This window comes from Chionomys nivalis, chromosome 12, assembly GCF_950005125.1.
Source record: "Chionomys nivalis chromosome 12, mChiNiv1.1, whole genome shotgun sequence".
NCBI lineage: Eukaryota > Metazoa > Chordata > Mammalia > Rodentia > Cricetidae > Chionomys > Chionomys nivalis.
Window position 1 is genome coordinate 6,898,565 of NC_080097.1, and position 19,369 is coordinate 6,917,933.

Below are 19,369 nucleotides of genomic sequence, written 5' to 3' on the forward strand. Positions count from 1 at the left end.
ACTAAACAGCACCTCCAATTTGTGGAAATGAATTTGTAGGAAAGAAATACACACCCACATACACACTCACATACACACACACATGCACACTCTCACACACACACACACAGATTGACCATTGTTGTCTCTTTATAGTAGTCTCTGGAAAATACCAACTTCTTCAAAAACACAAACATCTGTGTCTCGGTGTACCATCGAGGCGCTTCAGCAAACACTGCCCAGACAGCACTGAGCAAGGCGCTGCCCAGGCAGAGCCTCCTGGAAGCGAACTGACTTGCAAGCACCCTGCTTCTCCTCCAACAACAGAAATAAGGTTCTCTTGAGACTTGCTTTAAAGACCTTCATTTCAAAACCAGATTTTGATCTTTCCGTCAGAAACAGCTAAATCTCTGCTGAGCTACAAAACCACGTTTTACAAGTGAGATTAGTGTGTTCTGGCTTCTTGGGGGTTTCTGCAGCTGCTGCTTGTGCGCTTGTGCGAGGGAGTGTTTGCTCTCCACACAGGAAGGAAGGATTTCCATGATGGGAAAACTCTGTTGGGTGTCATCAGGGCATCCTTGTTTCTTTCCTATAATCCTAGGGCTTGTCTCAAGCATCATCTGCAACAGCACAAGAGCTTAGACTTACACTTTCAAATGTGATAGAAAACACAGAACTAACTCAAAACTAAACCAAGGCAGATGATGCCCAGCGCGAACCAAGCCAAGTTATTTTCACCTCATTGTTGTCTGACGCTGCTCAAGCACCATTCACATGATGAAGCTAACAAAAGGCATTCAGAACACAAACAGCCCTTTTCCATTTCCTTCTGCAAAAAGTAAAATAAAATATATCAGCCACATCATGGGTGTCATTTTAAAGTATCAAAATATCTGTATCTTTTTAATGCAACAGGAACACTTGAAGAAAGTAACCCAAAGTTGGGATATGGTCCGAGATTCAATCCTACACACACATACACACATGCACACACACACATGCACATACACACACACGCACACATAGTGCACACACGCACACATGCATACACATGCACACAGTGCACACATACAACTACATGTATGCACACACTGGATATACTGCAATGCCTATGAATTTTTAAATGCACAGCATACTGAGTTGAGTTTTAGAAGAAGAATATTTGCATATGGTGTAGAATTAGAACCATTTAAAACTAAATGTTTAGTGGAGATGATCAATTGTAGTAAATGTGGTTATTTCCCGAAAACTTCACTAGAAATATTATTAGACATATGAGAACAAAGATAACTTGAGGTCAACCATCTCCATCAATAGGTTCACATAGTCTGCTATGGTCAGATTCAAATTCAATGACTGCACTAAAGATCAGTTGGCCCAGTCTTGAAAAACACCAGAGCTGTACATTTGATAGCAAGTTTAGAAAGATGATATATTAAAGAAATACATTCATTTAACTTCCACATTTACTAAGAACAATTCTTGCACTTATGTAGAAGAAAATTTAGGGCCAGGCAAGATGGAACACCCCTCCGCTCCAGCAATAGGCGGAAAAGGTAGGAGCCTGCTCTACACAGAAGGTTCTTGGCCAGCTAGAGCTAAATAGTGAGAAACTGTCTCAAAAAAGGGTGGGGCGTGGACTGGAGAGATGGAGAAGGAACTCAGCAGTTATGAGCACTGGATTGGCTTCCAGAGGACCTGGGTTCAGTTCCCAGCACCGGCGAAACAGATCACAAGCATCTGCAACTCTCATTCCAGGAGATCTGACAGCATCTTCCGCCCTCCGTGAATGCATACATACAAAACACTCATACACGTAAAATAAAAATAAATAAATGTTCATTAAAGGACACATTTTAAATTAATTCATATGCAAAAGAGAAAAAGTCACCACCCAGAAGCTGGTCAGAGCTGTCCTTCCTCCTCCGCTCTCCCTCTCAGGGGTCGACCACACCCCTCCCTTGTATATCGGAGCCTTGGCCCCTCACCTGCACAGCACACTGCCAGGCTTCATCTGTATTTATCCTCACTGCTCTGTGTGGACTTCGAGAGCATGAAAACTTCAAGAACCTCTCTTTTAAACAGATAATTAAAAATAAATGTTTTCTGACATATATACAAGGCAGTGAGTAGGCACAGGCCCAAATGGAATTCACAGAACTGCACATGGTTCCTGTGTGCATGCCAGCAGCACAATGTCATTCTCAGAGCCTCCACCATAATAGACCATGCCAGAAGCGGGCCATTTGATGGCTTCACGCCTCGGCCCAGCCAACTCTGTCAGGTCAGGGTCCTTCTTAGCAACACCTCTGCCTCCAATGCAATACCATTGTCACTTAAAATATCCTTTATATTTAACTTTCCCAGTATTCCCTGCTCTTCAAAAGCTATTGTCAGAGATGAGGGCAATACACCATCCTCTTTCTAAAAAGCATTTTTAAAAGGCACATACCAACCTGCAGCAACGCTTCATTGGGAGACAGGTTATTCTTCAACACCAAATGAAAGCATCGAGTTCCCTGTTCCAGGCAGTCAGCTCTGCTGGTTTACACTTTCTCAAATTGATTTCCACTGCCTTGAGCAAACATAGCTTATGGGTACCAAGTTTCCAGAAGAAATATAAGAATGTCTTTATATTACACACTTAGTTTTAGTATTACTGAAATTGTCTAAAAGTCTTGCCCAGCAGGAAGAAAAGAACACTTCTTATAATACCTACCAGTGAATAGCTAATTATTTATTGAATGTCATTTATACTAAAGCACTGTGCTGTGGGAAAAGCAAAATTGCATAGGAGTGTCTTCTGATAAACTCAGGGCCAAGTATGGAAAAAAAAAATAAGTGCCTCATTTTAAAGAAGACAAGAAATAGTAGAATAGAGCTTGATTAATTACCAACATAAGAGGCCAGTGACTGAAGGTTGGCAAGGGATGAAAAGGAATGAAGTAGCCTGGGACCACTGGGTTTGGAGAGCTGGGGAGTAATTGGTGAGGGAACTTAGGTTCCATTTGTTTTGTGGGCGAGTGGAGGGAACAGACGAGCTCTGTGAAGATGGTGAGTGAAGGACAGAGGCTCAAAGAGAAGCCAGTCAGGGGAAAGAGCTTCTATGAGATGGGAATTTCTAGAGGAGTCACTCTTGGAAATAAGTTAGAAAGACGGCTGGGGTTCTTGGACGCTGAACTAAGACGTGTGTATTTATTCTGAGGGCACTGGAGAACACAGCAAACTGGAGATGCCGAGGGCTGAGGATTTAAGACGGTGGTTGAGAAAGTATGTACCCACAGAGAGGCCACCAACATTCTGAGGAACGTCTTAGGACTGACTCAGGAGCCCCTTCCCTGCTCTACTGAATTGGAAATATTCAAGTTAGAGACCAGTATCCCATGTCTCAGACAGCATTCTAGATGGTTCTTTCTCTCAAATTTGAACACTACTGATTAAACAAATTAAAATTACCAATGGGTATGTGGGAAACAGAGGAGTACCCAGAATCAAAGGCAAAATGTCAATCCAAACTACTGAGGTAGCACCCAGTCAGAAGGGCTGTTCTCAAACCAGCACAAACAAATGCTAGTTAGGATGCAACAGAAAACACAGCTACTAAACAATCCAGAAATTCTGACTTCATAGCCGGAGAACACAAAACCAGCTTATTAAAATGTACCTACATTTTGTGTTTATTGGAGCACCATTGACAAAGACAAAATATACAATCAATTAAGTTACCCAGCCGTGGATACATGGATAAAGAAAATTCCGTAGGTATATAAGCAATGGAATATTATTCATCCTTACAGCAGAATGTCTGGAAGGGGGTGGAGGGGCTTCTGTGAAGTGGCATGACAGGCCTAGAACAACAAATAACGTACTCTATTTCATAAATGGAAACTACAAAAGATATAAATGATCTCAAAGTAGACCATAATAGAACCGAATGGGACACTGATCGCTGCCAAGAAAGGGGAGGGCAAAGGAGGGAAGAGGGACAGTGGGTACCAAAATACACAAAGATGGGAGGGGAAGAGGGACAGTGGGTACCAAAATACACAAAGATGGGAGGAGTGCATCCTAGTGTCCTCCATCACAGGACGGTGAGTGTAGTTTCCCGCTACCATCATCGCTTACGGAGAGCAGAAGAGAAGTCCACAAAGCCTCTCTGTGCCGAGAAATAATAAATACGCAAGCAGATGGGAAAGTTGGCTTTCTTCTGGGTTGATAACATCACATTGTGTATGTATTCTGAATTAACAAACTGTACCCATACATGTGAACAGTTATTATTCCAATTAAAAAGTAAATAAATTCATAACCAAACAAAGCCAACCATAGGATGTGCCTGCTTACAGTGGACCCCTGAGGCAGCATGGCAGACGCAACAAGGCCCATCTATTTCCAAGCTGAAGACTAAAGATAAGAAAGAGCAAATCTTTGAAAGTATTTTCTGCACCACGTGAACAAGGCTGTTGGTGGCCAGAGGCCAGGCAAGTGAGGCTAGTGACTCAGGAGACCTCCAGCCTAGAAAGGACTACAAAGGTGAATATTTCAGGAAATGGCTAATGGCTACCTGGTATTTCTCAAGCTGGACAAAGCTACTCACGAAGTACACAACCCTGGGGATCAACTGTGCAGAGCAGCAAGGCCCTGGAGCTAAGAGAAGGACACCTTCCCCTCCCACACAGATGACCACCCCCTGCCCTGAGCAGTTGTCTGTCTTATCTTTGGGGTGGTGTTTGGCGTTTCCGTGGCCTTGACTATGTTTCAGGAAGCACACAAGGGCTCTTATGACTATTAAATTCAATTGCACCAATGAGAGGTAGGGACCGTGTTATTTCTGTTTGCAGGTGAGAAAAAGACGTGAGGCACAAGCAGATTCAGAAAGAGGCAAGGAGTCACGACAGGAGCTGGTCTTTGCACAACCACGACACCACAAGGATCTTCACGGCAAACGCTTTCCTAGAGGTCACACTGATCAGACCAATGTTTAGTCGATCACACTAAATTGGTTTTGCTGTTGTTAACACCCACAAGGGGCGCTCCTGAGCAAACCGGGTGGGTGGGTTACAGGAGTGAAGAGGAGAGGGAGTCAAGAAAACCCCATGCCTTCCCCATGGGCTGGCACTGCAAATATCTTCTCTGGGCACATGGTAGCAGCTCACATCCTTACTGCTAACTATTCCTATGACAAGCGCAGGTAAGAGGCAGCCTGTTCCTGGAGGGAGGGAGGGAGATGAATCATCTGTTCTTCAAGGTTCCAGTTCCCATCGCAAATTGAACATTCCAGCACACTCTCAGACGTCAGAGAAAGCAAAGGGCACGCCCCTGTATGCACACTGAAAATGGAAAAGCCTGCAGTTCGACACAACCCAACTTTCTTTCTTCATTTCCAGTTTGGCCTTGCAATTCTCTGTACAGAGTTCCCAGCTACCCATTTGGGAAACATTTCCAATGTTTAAGCAACAGAGGACAGAACACATGGACCAGCACAAAGGGAAAACAAGGGGAATGGGAAGAATTCTAAAAGTGAAATGTTCTGGTTTTAAAAATGGTATTGCGAATTTCAGGACGAAAACAAAGGAATGTTTTGGTATAAGGAGTGTTAGAAGCATCCCAGAATTCATTCCATAAATTTTTTTTAAACCCTGATTGGGTATTACCCCAGAGGGCTACCACTGACAGTGAGCATAGTACACATGACCTCCCTTCCTGGTGGGTAACAACATGAGACAGGCCAATACAGTGGCAGATTTACCACCCTTTCTATATGTTTGAGATGTATTTCTGTTTTTCAAATCTAAAACACTACTGAACAGATCCTAAGATGTGGTACTTGTACAATGTCTATATTCAAAAAAAGACTCAGGGAGGTAAGGGTTGGGATGTGCTTTCAAAGCTCAGGATGCTTCTTGTCTGTTGCTCAGCTGAAAAGACTGTTAAAAGGCCACTAGAACCTTAAGGTAACAGACCTCGAAAGCTACGGCAGGCATGGAGCAATTTGCTGTTTGTGTGAGGAGGATCGGCCTCAGCCACTTCCTCCTCCTCGTGGGCTGAAAACAGTTTCTGTCATGAGCCATGAAAATCAATTCCACAGTAACCAGGCTGAAACGCGGCTGGAGGTGGTACACCTAGCGGCAGGCAGGCGCTGCGCAGGAGAGCCTCCCTCTGGCCATCCGCGGCACCTTGCAGACGTCCCAAACCGTGCTCTCCGGCAGAGCTGGAAGCTGTCCGCAGTTTGGGACTTACAGCAACCTTCCGGCTTACCTCTTTGGACACTGGTTCTCTCCAATGCTTAATTAGGTTAAAATCCGAATTGTCACCCTGAATGAAGACAGCTTTCGGAAATGTCGGGCTGCACGAAGCCCGCTCATGCCTATGTGGTCCACTGTCTGCTTTCCCAGATTACAGCAATTGTGAAACTGGCTCACTTTCTCCCCTCCACCCCCGAAATCAAACAGCTTCAGGTGCATCTATAACATATAGAACATCTTAAAACTTTGTTTCAAACATAAGGTTACATTTTTGAAAATATAAGTATTTCAGGGGGTTCACAATAGTTTTTACAGGAGATCTGCTTTATGAACTAATAATGGTTAGAAAGGTTAAAATCCATTTGAAAACAAGTTACAGGCTTTCCAGTGGTAGGAAATCGCATTCCAGCGAGGGAATGCAGCCTTGGTTACCACATAGGATTGAAATCATTCTAAGCAATGAGGCTGCAGATAGACAATTTGGTGTACTGAAAATCTTCTATCCAATCAGAAGCGACTCTAGGTGAAGAAGAAAGTACCACTGAGATCATAGTTGCTCTGAGTGTGTGTGACTTCCAATGACATTTATTACTTTTACATCCATAACCCCAACTGTGAAACTGATTCAAATTCATGTGTTAAATAATTTTTGGTTAAGAACAAAATAAAAAATGCACGATATCCTCAGATTCACTTAATGTGTTTTTAACTCCAGTTTGAATGTGTGTATACATAACCGATCTCTGACAATGCAGAGAAAGGCATTTGTACGCCTTTTAACTCTCCCGTTGCAGTACATGAAGAATATCTGTAAATGATGCTAGGGTATCTCCAGGCTATAGTTTTGCTGACAGAGAAGGAAGCAGTAGTAGGAAAAGCGCCCTCCTAGCCGATTTCTAGGTAGAGGATCGAGGCCGGCCACTCTGAACGCTACTTCACAGTAGGTAGGACTGGCCTTCAGAGGACCCACGTGGTAATTTAAGCAGAAGGAATATATTCCTCATTGCACTCTTTTTTTTTTTTTTTTGGTTTTTCGAGACAGGGTTTCTCTGTGGTTTTGGAGCCTGTCCTGGAACTAGCTCTTGTAGACCAGGCTGGTCTCGAACTCACAGAGATCCGCCTGCCTCTGCCTCCCGACCTCCCGAGTGCTGGGATTAAAGGCGTGCGCCACCACCGCCCGGCCTCATTGCACTCTTATAACGAGATCAGTCTAAGCTTTGCACATTTTACCTGACCTCCAGAAGCCTGACATCCCCAGGTCTCTGAAAGAGCGAGCTCTCGGAAGGAGACACCAGGTGATCACGTGAGCAGTAAAATCACAAAACACAATTTTCGCACGTCAGCCCTTGACCCTGTAAATGTGAACCCTTTGTGCCAACTTCAGCGCACGCCAATGGCTGGAGGAGTTCTAAGAGATCACCAATCAAACACGACCAGGGAGCCTGAACTTCCACAGAGGTGACAGGAGATTTGGGAGTGAGTTCCGGCTCTTCAAATGGTGCTCTAAAGGCTTTGGAATCAGGCAAATGGAAAACAGAAGTTACAGAGGAACTCTTGGTTTGTTTATAGGTGACTTATCCTTCCTTACACCTCTAGCAAGCCTGTCTTCTGAAATCAGTGTCTTGGTATGCAGGGATCTGGGAGGTGTGTGATGCGGAGATACAAGAACTGCTTGTTTCCCGAGTTAGTTCCCACCTCTTGTTTCCTTTACAACCCATCACTACACCAAACTTCAAGAAAATAGACCAGTTAAGCCTTTTGAAGAAAAAAAACAAAGCCAAGCAAAGCAAAACATTAGCACTTGCAGGTTTTATACTTTGTTTCGTCAATCACTAGAATTACAGAAAAACATTAGGAAAACCAAACAGCCACGGGACAATAATGCCTTCCATTTTCTGCAGATGAAGGTTAAAGCTTCTCCCTGGTAGGTAGCTATGCTTCATGCATGGCGACCTTTTTGAAGTTCACTTCCCACGTGTTATTGACTTTAAACTATTCTGGCCCATTAAGAAAAGAAGTGAAAAGTCTTCATCCTTCTCCAGAACACTTCAAAAGGCTTCTTCCCCTACAAAGGAAATAGTTGTCTCAAAGTCACTATACCTGAGTTCCTTGGGATCCCTGGAGGAACACCGGCCCCGCGTCACCACTTTCCACTTTCCTGGGGGCACAGAAGGACGAAGGCAACCTCTTCAAAGTCCAAGACCAGTAATGGGGGGCTCTAGGGCCAGTGAGGAAACAGTGCAGTACTAGTGGGCAAGCACGGAATGGGCCTGCTCGTCTGTAATTAAATACATTCAAAGACGGAAAGGACCGGCTCTGTATACAGCCTCTTTCCATAGGAGCCCAGACACTGGGAGAAAATGGCTAGCTCTGTACCTGGAGGCCAGCCTGTGAATAACTCAAAGACGAGGTAGGGGGATAAAATTCCTCCAAGAGCAGATAAAAGACGCATATAATAAGACTCATATGTGCCCCAAGAAAGCATGCCAATGTAGCAAGGAAATATGGGGACCTCACAGCGAAAGAAATTTCTAATTCTGCTGCCTATTTCCTCTTCTAAAGCAACACAAAGGGTTCCGTTACTAATGATGACAGGTCAATGGTAGCAGCCAGGAAAGTCCTTTTGGTTCCAGGCACAGAGAAGATGACTGTTTGCCTCGATTTCCCCGAATGGCTATAGTACAATCTTTAAAAAAAAAATCTGGAGGTCTAAACAGTGTGATCTAGACTATCAGAGTATTCTCCTGATAGATCGAGGTAAAAAAGATCATAAAAATATCATCTGACATTTAGCTGTGCTGGGCTGGCAGCAGTCTGCATTTAAAACCCACTTTGCACAGAACTTAGTGTCACTGTTAAGAGACTCAAGGATGAAAGAACCAACAATAGTTCATCCCAGAACATTCCTGAATACAGATTTGTAGGCACGACCTGGTCCAACTCAGTCGAACACTTGCGACAGAGGACCCAGACATTTGGGTGTAGCTAGCCCTTCAGTGGTACCAGCACGTGACGTTCACAGAGAAGCTCTGATCTGGATTGCTGCCTTCTTACTCTGGAAGCATATGGTGATGACTTCCGGAAGGGAGGGAGGCAATGGGGAGAGAGTAAGGTGCAGAATGTTGAGGAGCACAGAGATACAGGTTTTATGGATGCTCCGAATGACTCCATGGACCCCTCCTAAGATGACCCGGGTTCTCTAGAATTCCCAAGAACCAGCATACTTCCTTCTTACTTCTTCCTGCCTGCCCTATGTTGGGACTGGTTCTATCTGAAGAAATGATTGTATAAACCAAATGAACTGGGGCTTTACCTGACCTGCAGCCAAAAGTACCTCAGCGGATGCAGGTTACTTCAGGCAAAGGCATTCAGTGGTTCATCTTCCTTAAACGCCTGTATTGGAACTGCTGTGTGGCTCAGTCTAGATTTTCAGTTCCTTTTAGTTAATTAGTGTTTATGTTTTTCTGTTCTGTGATGACCACATGTACCCCTTCTTTTCTCCCCATACCCTCCTGTGGAACTGTCCCCTTCCTGTTGCAGCCTCTCAGCCATCCTCTCCCACTGATCCTCTAAGATGCCCCTCTCAAATCCATCCTGTTCATAGTGCTCAACCATCAAAACAATTCTTCCATGAGACGTCAGTGCCAAGAGCCCAGGATGATGACCTAATTCCTGCCAGATTCAGCTGAGGACATCCAAAGACCTCCAAAAACCCAACCCCACCCATGCTGTTCAATATAATTTTCATCACTTCCAAATAAATCCCTGTCTGTGTTGTCCTTTAGACGCCTGCCCGCCATCCACTCCACCCTGAATTCCACCGTCTCTCGCCACTCCCTTGACAAACACTGCCCATCCTTCGAGGCTTCTCCTTCTACCTGGACACTCCAGTCTTTGATTCTTGTCCTAATAATCATTAAAGGCCATTGAAATTCACATGATCCCCCAAACAAGCCATAAATCCTAGACGACGATAAAATTTATACAGTTCTGTGCTTTGTTGGGAGGCTTAAAAATGGTTTTGTACTACCACGGTGTAAAAACAAAAATCTACGAATGAAATTCTGTGATGTGCAGGGTTGACTACCTGGTGATTGGTGACCTGACGTTTTCTGAGTATTAATAACTCATCCAACCCTAACTGAATAATTTCTATCAGCCACACTGATGTTGTTAACAATCTTCTGTTGCCTTACTGATGATAGGGAGTTCTGTATCCACTAAAAAATAACAGATAAATTAGGCCGATCTGCTGACATTGCCTTGGTAAGTCAGTGAATGTTTCCCGGACATTCATTTTTCTCTAAATCTCCCTCTCCCTGGCTCTCTCTCTCCCACCCACTCAGCCACACTGTCCACGGCGATCGCACAGTGACAGTTAAGTTGGGTTGACTACTAATCCGAGGCAGGACCTACTGAAGCTCGATATTTCATGACTCCTCCTGCACTTCACCTCCGCACTCTCTTTCAAGACGGCAGCTCCTCTCTTCTGGTATTTATGCTCTTCCCTTCTGGTAATTTCTCTCAAAGAAGTCAAAGAAAGATTCCAAAACCATGGCCAATGCTGATAGAAATCCTTCTCCAAGGGACCCTTACTACTCTTGGAAGCCAAAGCCTAAATAAGGAGTTCAAAGCATTCCAGAGCCCAGATGGTCACTAAGGTTGTATGCGGGTGAAGTCGGTCTTTCCAGGCATGAGTTCTTCCCCGCTGAACAGTCACTGTGTAGAAGAGCAGGAGGTCACAGGGACTTCTGGGGCAGAGGTAGGGTGAGCAAAATGTCCTGTGTATGTGTGTGCATGTGGTGTGTGGGTGTATGAGCACGCACACGTGGAACTTCACAATATGATAGGAGGGCTCTAAGCATCTTAGGGTTCTCTTCCCAGAGTTTGTTTCAGCCACGGCAAGCAGGACAGGCATAACTTACATGGGTTCCTAGGTAGGTAAAATGCCCCCCCCATCCTCCCACCCCCTTGCCCCATACCTGCCCCCTACCTCCTCCTTAGTTGATTTGTACTTAGGGAGTGTGTACACCTTGAGTTTAGCACCTGTAAGCATTTAGGTCAAAGGGCCAAGTGGATAAACACAGGGCTAATAGGCAGGAGTCTATCTTTGGGCCCCTTGTGTTGCTGGTCTCAGCCCTCAGGTTCTAATTCCCTGGTTTTTCTTTCTCACACACCTCTTCTCACCGCAGCCCTTGACCATGGGTTCTGGAATTCTCACGTTTCCCAGCGTTCTCACAGTCATGTCAAATGTGAGCCTTCCGCTGTCCCCATCCTTCCTGATAGCTGCCCATGGTTCAGGTCACACTGCAGCCCCTTACCAATGCACACCTAAGGCCCTCCATCTAGCTGAAACGATCCCATAAGTCTGCTTGCCTATAGCGCTCCACCCTCATCTCATCTGGAATTACTAAGTTTTCAGGGCTGCCCTGAGTTGCTTCTTCTTTTTGCCAGGATCAAAGTTCCTTGGAAATGCAGACCAAGCAGAAAGCACAAGCAATTATTACAGCACCATACACAATAAATACTCGTCGCTTAAATGAGACAAATGCCTGGAGTCATTGGCAAATGAAATGTCACTTCTGTTTCTTTGTTACTGTCCCAAGACTTCAAGAATAATGGTAATCAGGTGTCATTAAAACTCCATTTTCATCCAGATTATTAAAATTTAGAAAGTTTTAGCCATGACTTATCACTACGAATTCCTTTATTTTCACATTTTCCAAACCAGAAATGTAAACACTTTTGTTCTTGTGTGTTTGGTTGTTTTCTGGTTTTCTTGTTTGATTTTTTTTTAAGACAGGTCATCACCCACGTAGCCCAGGCTGGCCTAGAGCTCGAGCTTCCCCTGCTTCACCTCCTGAATGCTGAGACTACAGGCCCACCGCACCAGGCTTGCCAATACTTTTCAGACGGTGCTGTCTAAAGCACTGGCAAATAGATAGCGTGAGATGATTGTTACACCACTCGCAGTTAGGTTATGCGTGAGAAGATACGGCAGAGCGGATTTTGGCAAAGAAAGTAACGTAACATCCAGATTTAGAAAATATCAAAACAGCTGTTTATACTGGCTAGACAGCTCTAAATCTCTAACCTTACTAGAACTCTTCAGAGAGATGTAAATTATGGAAGAATTGTATAGTGTTAGCTTTTTATGTTTAAATAAGACAGAAACTGGGGTTAAATCATTTATCAACAATTATTTTACTGCAAGTTTTACAGAATAGGTCATATAACAGGAAGGACAATCCTGTGTTTTATGAATGTCCAGAAGTTTAAATATTACTTATTTTACTTATGTCCTTATATAAAGGAACAGAATCTTTTCAAGCACAATTTAAGGACAGGATGCTGTGTGCTTCAAAGCAATCCTGACAGTGGCCTACATTTCTAGGCACAAACTATTAAGAGACAATTCAATTAAAAGAAATGGGTCTTATGTAGGAAAACAAGGTTGTCAGTCCTTAAATAGTGAGAGATTATTCTCTTAGTAAGTCAGCTGAGCTAACTTTGTTTACAAGGCTCTCAATTGACTCCTAGATCAAAAATGTAATGAGAGGACCTCCCAATTACCTGGATTTGATAACTCTGGAGATAGAGTAACTATCTAGACATCTAGTGGCTAAAAAGAAGAGCACTGAAATTCTGCAGATTCATTTACAGCTCTCTTTGTTCATCTACAGAACGTGAGGTAGCTGTCCGTTAACAAAGTAGAGGGCAAAGATCAACAACCTTCGAATAGGGCAGAGAAATGGGACTGAGATGAGGCGCTGCAGATAGCTGTGAGGGTAAGAATGGCTCAACACTGTCTCGCTTATTTTACTGGGACATCGACATGTGAACCGAAAAGAAGCTGTGTTAAAGATCACTGGAATAAAGCCAAGCCTGTTGACGTGTGTGTGTTGTATATTTATAAGCACGGGAAGAAGGCATGTCCATAAATATTTGATGCCAGAACATGAATTAAAAGTACAAGAACACTATAATATAAAAAAGTCCTATTTTCACAGTAGATCGTGACATAAATATTTGACAAATTGTCATCCAAGAGATGGAGACAGTTTAACACTTTTTCTTTATTCTATTTGTTCGTTTGTTTGTTTCAAGCAGGGTATCTCTGTGTAGCCATGGCTGTCATGGAACTCACTCTGTGTAGACCAGGCTGGTCTCAAACTGAGAGATCAGCCTGTCTCTGCCTCCCAAGTTCTGAGATTAAAGGCCTGTTCACCACCACCAGACATTTAATGCTTTCTTCATATCCAACTGTACCCCAACTCTCAACATACCTCAGAAAAAAAGTAGGGTAAAGCACATATTGAAGATGTTGGTTGCATCCTATTCTGTGAAAACAGGGCCTTGCTCTAGTTTGCATTCTCTGGGTAGTGTTCTATCATAAGACTGGTTGGACTAAGCCAACATTCCAGGTTTGGAGCTACGCTAACATTCTAGCAGACCCAGTACACTGGAAGAAACGGATGCATGTACTTTATGTAACCAGATAGATTCAATAAAAGAAACTGGAAATGATTTGGGAAATGATAGATGTTGCAACCCAACATAAACTCGGCATTCACAGCTTGTGGGAATACATAAATGGATGGATTGAGCAACAACACATGATACACAAAGAAGAGGGGCAAAGAATGAGTCTGGTGTGTGTGAATTCAACAAATGTTGGGGCCTTAATTCTGTAGGACAAGGGGCCAAGGTAGAGGTTTGTGAACGCTCACGGCAGTACTCCTGGGTTTGAGCTTGTTCCCCACACTAGGTAGCTGAGTCACCCCTGGGCACGTTACTGAAGTCTTATCAGTTGTCTCTTTATCTATGAAATATGGCGAGATCCTCTGTGTTCTAACTTATCGGAAAACCTGAGTAAGTAATATTTTCGAAATAATTGTATATTCATTTTGGTTTTGCACAGATGTTCAAGTGTGTACATGGGTGTGACAGCCCACAAGTGGAGATCGGAGGACAACTTGAAAGAGGTTTGTTTCCTCTTTGCACCGGGTGGGTCCCACCAATCAAATGCAGGTTGTTAGGTTTGGCAGCAAGCACTTCAACCAGCGGAGCCATCTGGCCTGCTTAAGAGTTGTGTATAAATAGGTGGTGGGTACATAATTTCTATATATGAAGTGTTAAACAAAGTTATGTTAGATAAATAAGGAAAGAGGAATCACGTTAAACTAAGACGTTACTCCCAAATATAAAATAAACCAAATATAAAAAATCCTAAAACAACATTCTGGGAATTCTCATTTATCCAGGTGATATGTTTCAATGTGTGTGGGGGGCAGAGGAGGCAGGGTGTGAGTGTGGGTGTGAGTGCATGAATGGATAATATGAGTCTATATGTGAGTATGAGAGTGGACAGATCAGAGTGTGAATGTGTGTGTCTGTTGCTAGAGACACAAACAAACCAGACCAGCACTCTCTGGCTATTCTGAATCCAGGCCCAAGCAAGTGCTGCCATCTGCTAGGAGACTCTGAGATGCTTAGCACCAGGAGGAAAGGGGAATCACTGAGCCTTGAGGGAAGTGGGAACCTTGATCAAAGGTCCCTATCCAAGCTCCTGATGTACTTACTTTAGGATCTTCCCAGGGCCCAGTACAAGAGGAAACAAGGAAGGCCCCCGTGAAGGCTTTTGGCTGGATTTCTGGAAACACTCCTTGTACCACAGGAGTTCCCAAGTATGAGAAGGGCCTGCTGACAGGGGCTCCGGAGTGGGCTCCTGTGGAGATCTTCCAGGAGGAGGGTCTCCCTGATCTGCTGATGTGAGTTTAAAACCAAGGCTGTGTAAAGACTGATGGTGACCTCTCCCCTCTGATGACACATCCTCAGAGCTGGAGTTTATGTATTACCTACAGTCCCCCCTGGCAGTCTGGAGAGCATTACTCTACCCCTCAGAGAAAAGGGCAACAGGCTGTTTTACAATGTGAGCTTGGAGTAAATCTTTAAAAAAAAAAAAAGCTGAGATTAAATACAAAAATACAGTATCCTAATTACTTCCCAATACTCCAGTTGAGCTACTTACAAATACAGCTCAGGAGTATGGATGGAGTCTGGACCTTGAACAAGGGTTCTTTACCATTCAGGTTTCCTAACAGTTGAACACATGCCTTTTCTCAAGCAAACCGGCCAAGGATGAAAAAGTTTTCCTTTCGAAAGGATAGCTCCCACACTAGCTTCCCTATACTCGATAATTAAATGTAAATATTACCAGGAGCTGGGGAGGAGAGTACGGATGTGTTTATTTAATTGTGATTATTCCAAAAAGCAAGAGTAAATGCAACTTACTTTACCACTGTGTAAAGTTTACTTTGAAAAAAACATACTCTTCCCCCCCCCCAAAAAAAATAAAAACTCTCCAGTTACCTCACCGTTCTTTATTTTCCTATCAGATGTGCCTCTGACCCCACGGGAACATGGACCTTGATCCCATCAACCAGCGGTGGGTGACACTGGGCTCAAGGTAAAAAGTCCTCAGCTGGCCTTCATTCTTGGTCTAAGTGAGTTTAGTGAGGTGGGTGTATTTTTAGAAATTCAGGGCTATTACCAGTCTGTGATTTATAAGGCAGTGGAGAAGACAAAAAACATACAACCACCAAACCCTCTGCAGTTAAACTACTTCTAAAGCGTGTCTGCAGCCACTGGGAATGTTCTCCAGCAAAGTCATTGGTGACTACAGAAGTTATTTACAGTGTGCTTCTGCGCTCTGATGGTCAGGCCCCGGATGGTGCTGAGGGTCATCGCTAGTCTCCACGGAGTCTCACTGCCCGCTAAAGAATACCGATGCAATTTTAAAATACTTAGCTGTTTTCCTTCTTAGAGGTATCTTATCTGAAATCATGTTGGGGAATATGTGTGTTTAAAAGATCCAGTTTTAAAATGGCCAGATCGGAGGAGAAAACGAGTTCCTAGAAGGGATCTCTACTCCAAACGTTTTAAAAGTTGAATTTCCTGAGATTTGGGGAGTTAAAAAGGTGAAGCAGATCCTTATCAATTAATTAAAAAGAATGAAATAACAGTAGACAAAGGGAAAGGAGGGTTAAGAAACTTAAGGCGCTGCAGGCACAGTCCTTTCTAGTCATTGATTAACAAATTAGGGAGTGCTGGAGCGGGGTGGGCGAAATCCCGGGGACTAGAGTTGTCTAGTAATTCACTACAGACTCTCCGGCCAGCTCTACCCAGGAAACAGAACGCCTGGCTGTGAGTTGAAAAGAGATCCTTCTACATAGAGCAACGCGCTGTTTCTAATGTGTGAGCGTAGTTTATTTTCCTTTTGGCAATTCCCAAATTGATAGAAATGTGTTAATTGCGGTGCAAGTAAAGACCCTCACTCCTCGAGTCTGGAGATCGAGTGTAAGAAAGCAAGAATTCCACAACGTATTAACACTAAGATGTTTGAAAGATATTTGCGAGTATTTTCCATCCGTCCACCAGTTCTTTGGCAAAACACAGTCTGGTGGCGATCCAGCGATCTGAGGTCATTTAGCTACCTTCAGCTACCCTGTTTAAGCAGCCCGCGCCCTCACACCATCTCCAGCCTTCCCTTGGCCTCTTTCAGCTCAGTTCCACCTCAGCTAAAGGATTACCCGTCCCTGACTCGTTTCATCAAGGAGCCCCGCTGAAGCTCAGGTTCGGTTGGAGCTAAGAGCCTGAAAACACACACTGAGCAGGCTGCAGCGCGAGTTGGTGGAGCCCGAAGGGCCGCACACCCGGGCTCGGGGAAAGAGGGTGGGGGTTCGAGAGCTCCGGAGGAAGGGCAGCTTGGGTTCGCGCGAGCCACCGAGCGCGAAGTGCAGACCCCGGAGACGAACGCCCCCATCGGGTCACTCGCTTAAGTTGGCTCCGCGTGCGCCAGCGGGCCGGAGCGCGAGGCCACGCTGGGGACCCGGCTCCGCGCAGGGTGGCCCGGTTCTCTCCTTAGTCCGAGTGGCCAACCGCAGTCGGGGAAGCTCTGGGGCACCCTAACGGAAAAGCCCGCCCCAAATCTGAAGCAGACAGACTGCAAAGCACTCCCGCCCCCTACCGCAACAGCCCGGGGACTCCAACACTCAGACCCCGGGGACGCGGTCAATGTGTCCCCTTAGTGGCCGGTCCCCAGGCCAGGAGCCTGGCGCTCGCTCGGTCCTCGGGAAGGACCTGGAGAGCAGAGAGCTGGAGAAGGGGAACCTCCGCGTCTCTCCACCGCCCCCGCCGGCCGGCGCGAAGGCGGGAGTGGAGAAGGCGCCACTCAGACGGTGGCGCTGGGAGAACTGTGGCCGCAGTTCTCCCAAGTTTGCCCCGGCGAGGGGGATGCTATGGGCGCCCCGCTCGGCTCGCCGCCTGCTCTTGCAGTCTCCTCTCCACCGTTCCCAGCTCGACCGGGCCGGCCCGACTCTAGGCCAGCCACCGAGGTAGCGGGGCGCGGGAGCAGAGACGCAGGGAGCGAGCGAGGGAGGGGACCTGGGTGCTCCCGCGTGTGCACACAATGAGGCGGCCGGCACGCACACCTTCCTCCCGCCGGAGAAGCGGGACGAGACTCCGCCGCCCGGATGCGGGGACGCGGGGTCCCCGGGAGGCGTCCGCAGAAAGTGAGCACCAAGTGAGCAACAGGGGGGAGGGAGAGGACGCCCCGCCGCCTCCCGGGGCTGCAGCGGGGACCCCGGGCCCGCGCCCGCGCTTACCTGCGATCTCCTGGTAGGGGATGTCCGCTAGGCTGAATCCCTTGGCACCGTAAGCCTGGCGGACCTCGTTGCAGCTCCGAGCCTTCACGTCCGCGGCGGCCGGGAGGGACAGGAGCAGCCCGGAGAGAGGAAGAATCACAGCCCGAATCCAAGAAGGCATGGTGCAACATGCAAGTCCACCTCGGCAGCCCCCAGCTCCCTGTGCGCTCTTCACCTTGCCCCTGGAGCCGAAAGCCCGCCAGAGCCCGCGGCGCGCTCCTCTGCCGCTGCCCAGCGTCACCCCCTTCCGCCAGCCGAGGGGACGAGCCGCGAAGCCCTCTGGACTGCGCTCAGCAAACTTTTATAAGCCAGATGGAGGATGGCAAGCCAACCAGGGCTGGCTTGGGAATGCAGCCGGCTCCGCTAGCCGCTCGGGTAGAAAACCGTGAGAGAAAGACGAGAGGAGAGGAGAAGGCAACGAAATGTCTTGTCTTTTCTTTCTCTCTCTCTCTTTTTTTAAATACCACAGTGGGGGCGTTCAGAGCAGCGGTCCGAGTTCCGAGCCGCAGAGTCGTGGAACGCTGCGAGCTCGCCTGGCCAGTGTGTGTGTGACGAAGGTGGGACCGACCGCGCGCGCCGGCTCCCGCCCGGAGGGAGATGAACAGGCCGGCGCGAGTGTGTGCGCGCGTGTTTGTGGGTGTGAGCGCCGGGCTCTCGGGGAGGTGTGTGCGTGGAGACGTACGGAATCCAGGAGGAACCTCAGCTTCACACAGACTGGGGGAGCCTGTGTGAGTCTTCTAGAAATAGGAAGAGAGAAAATCCTGGAGACTGACTCTGGAGGCTTGAGGAAAGCAGAAAGGCGGGGAGGGAGAGAGAGAAACGTGCTACCCAGAGCACCGCCGAAATTCTGAGGCAGAGTCGGCCGCAAAACCTGGAATGGATCGCTTGCCGTGAGGTAGAAGGGGAAAGATTAGAAAGGTCCCTATTTTCTCCATGCCCATCCGAAATGCAACCTTTCTTGACACAAATAAGCCGCAGTAAAAAGATAAAGTGTTTGTGGCGAGTAATTGTTGTGATTGTGCTAAATTTTTCTGAAGATCAAGAACATCGCATTTCCAATTGTTGCTCTTGCCCAAGTAACTAACATAAAGCCAGGGAAGAAATACACACAGAAGAGAAATCTGGGAGCATAGCAGAGTGACTGGCTGACTTCTGCCTGTCTTAGTGTTTCTATTTTCTAAAAACAAGTAGTGAGCGCACATATTAGAGAGCCATAGATCTTCACTCCCCCTACAACTAATCTCTTTCTCTCTCTCTCTCTCTCTCTCTCTCTCTCTCTCTCTCTCTCTCTCTCTCTCTTTCTCTCTCTCTCTCCCTCTTTCTCTCCCTCTCTCTCTCTTTCTCTGTCTGTCTCTCTGTCCTCTCTCTGTCTCTCTCTCTGTCTCTCTCACACACACACAGACACAGAGAGAGAGAGAGACAGAGAGAAAGGGGGGGTGA

General features: G+C 46.2%; 1 protein-coding gene across 1 annotated transcript in view; it reads right to left on the reverse strand.

Moving 5' to 3' along the window:
- The window catches only part of Gpc6 (glypican 6), a 979,653-nt gene extending 961,044 nt beyond the window's left edge, over positions 1–18,609 (reverse strand). The window contains exon 1 of the mRNA XM_057786799.1: positions 17,891–18,609. Coding sequence (XP_057642782.1) covers positions 17,891–18,050 — 160 coding nt within the window. The 5' untranslated portion in view covers positions 18,051–18,609. The remainder of the gene's footprint in view (positions 1–17,890) is intronic.
- Between the last annotated feature and the right edge of the window lie 760 nt (positions 18,610–19,369).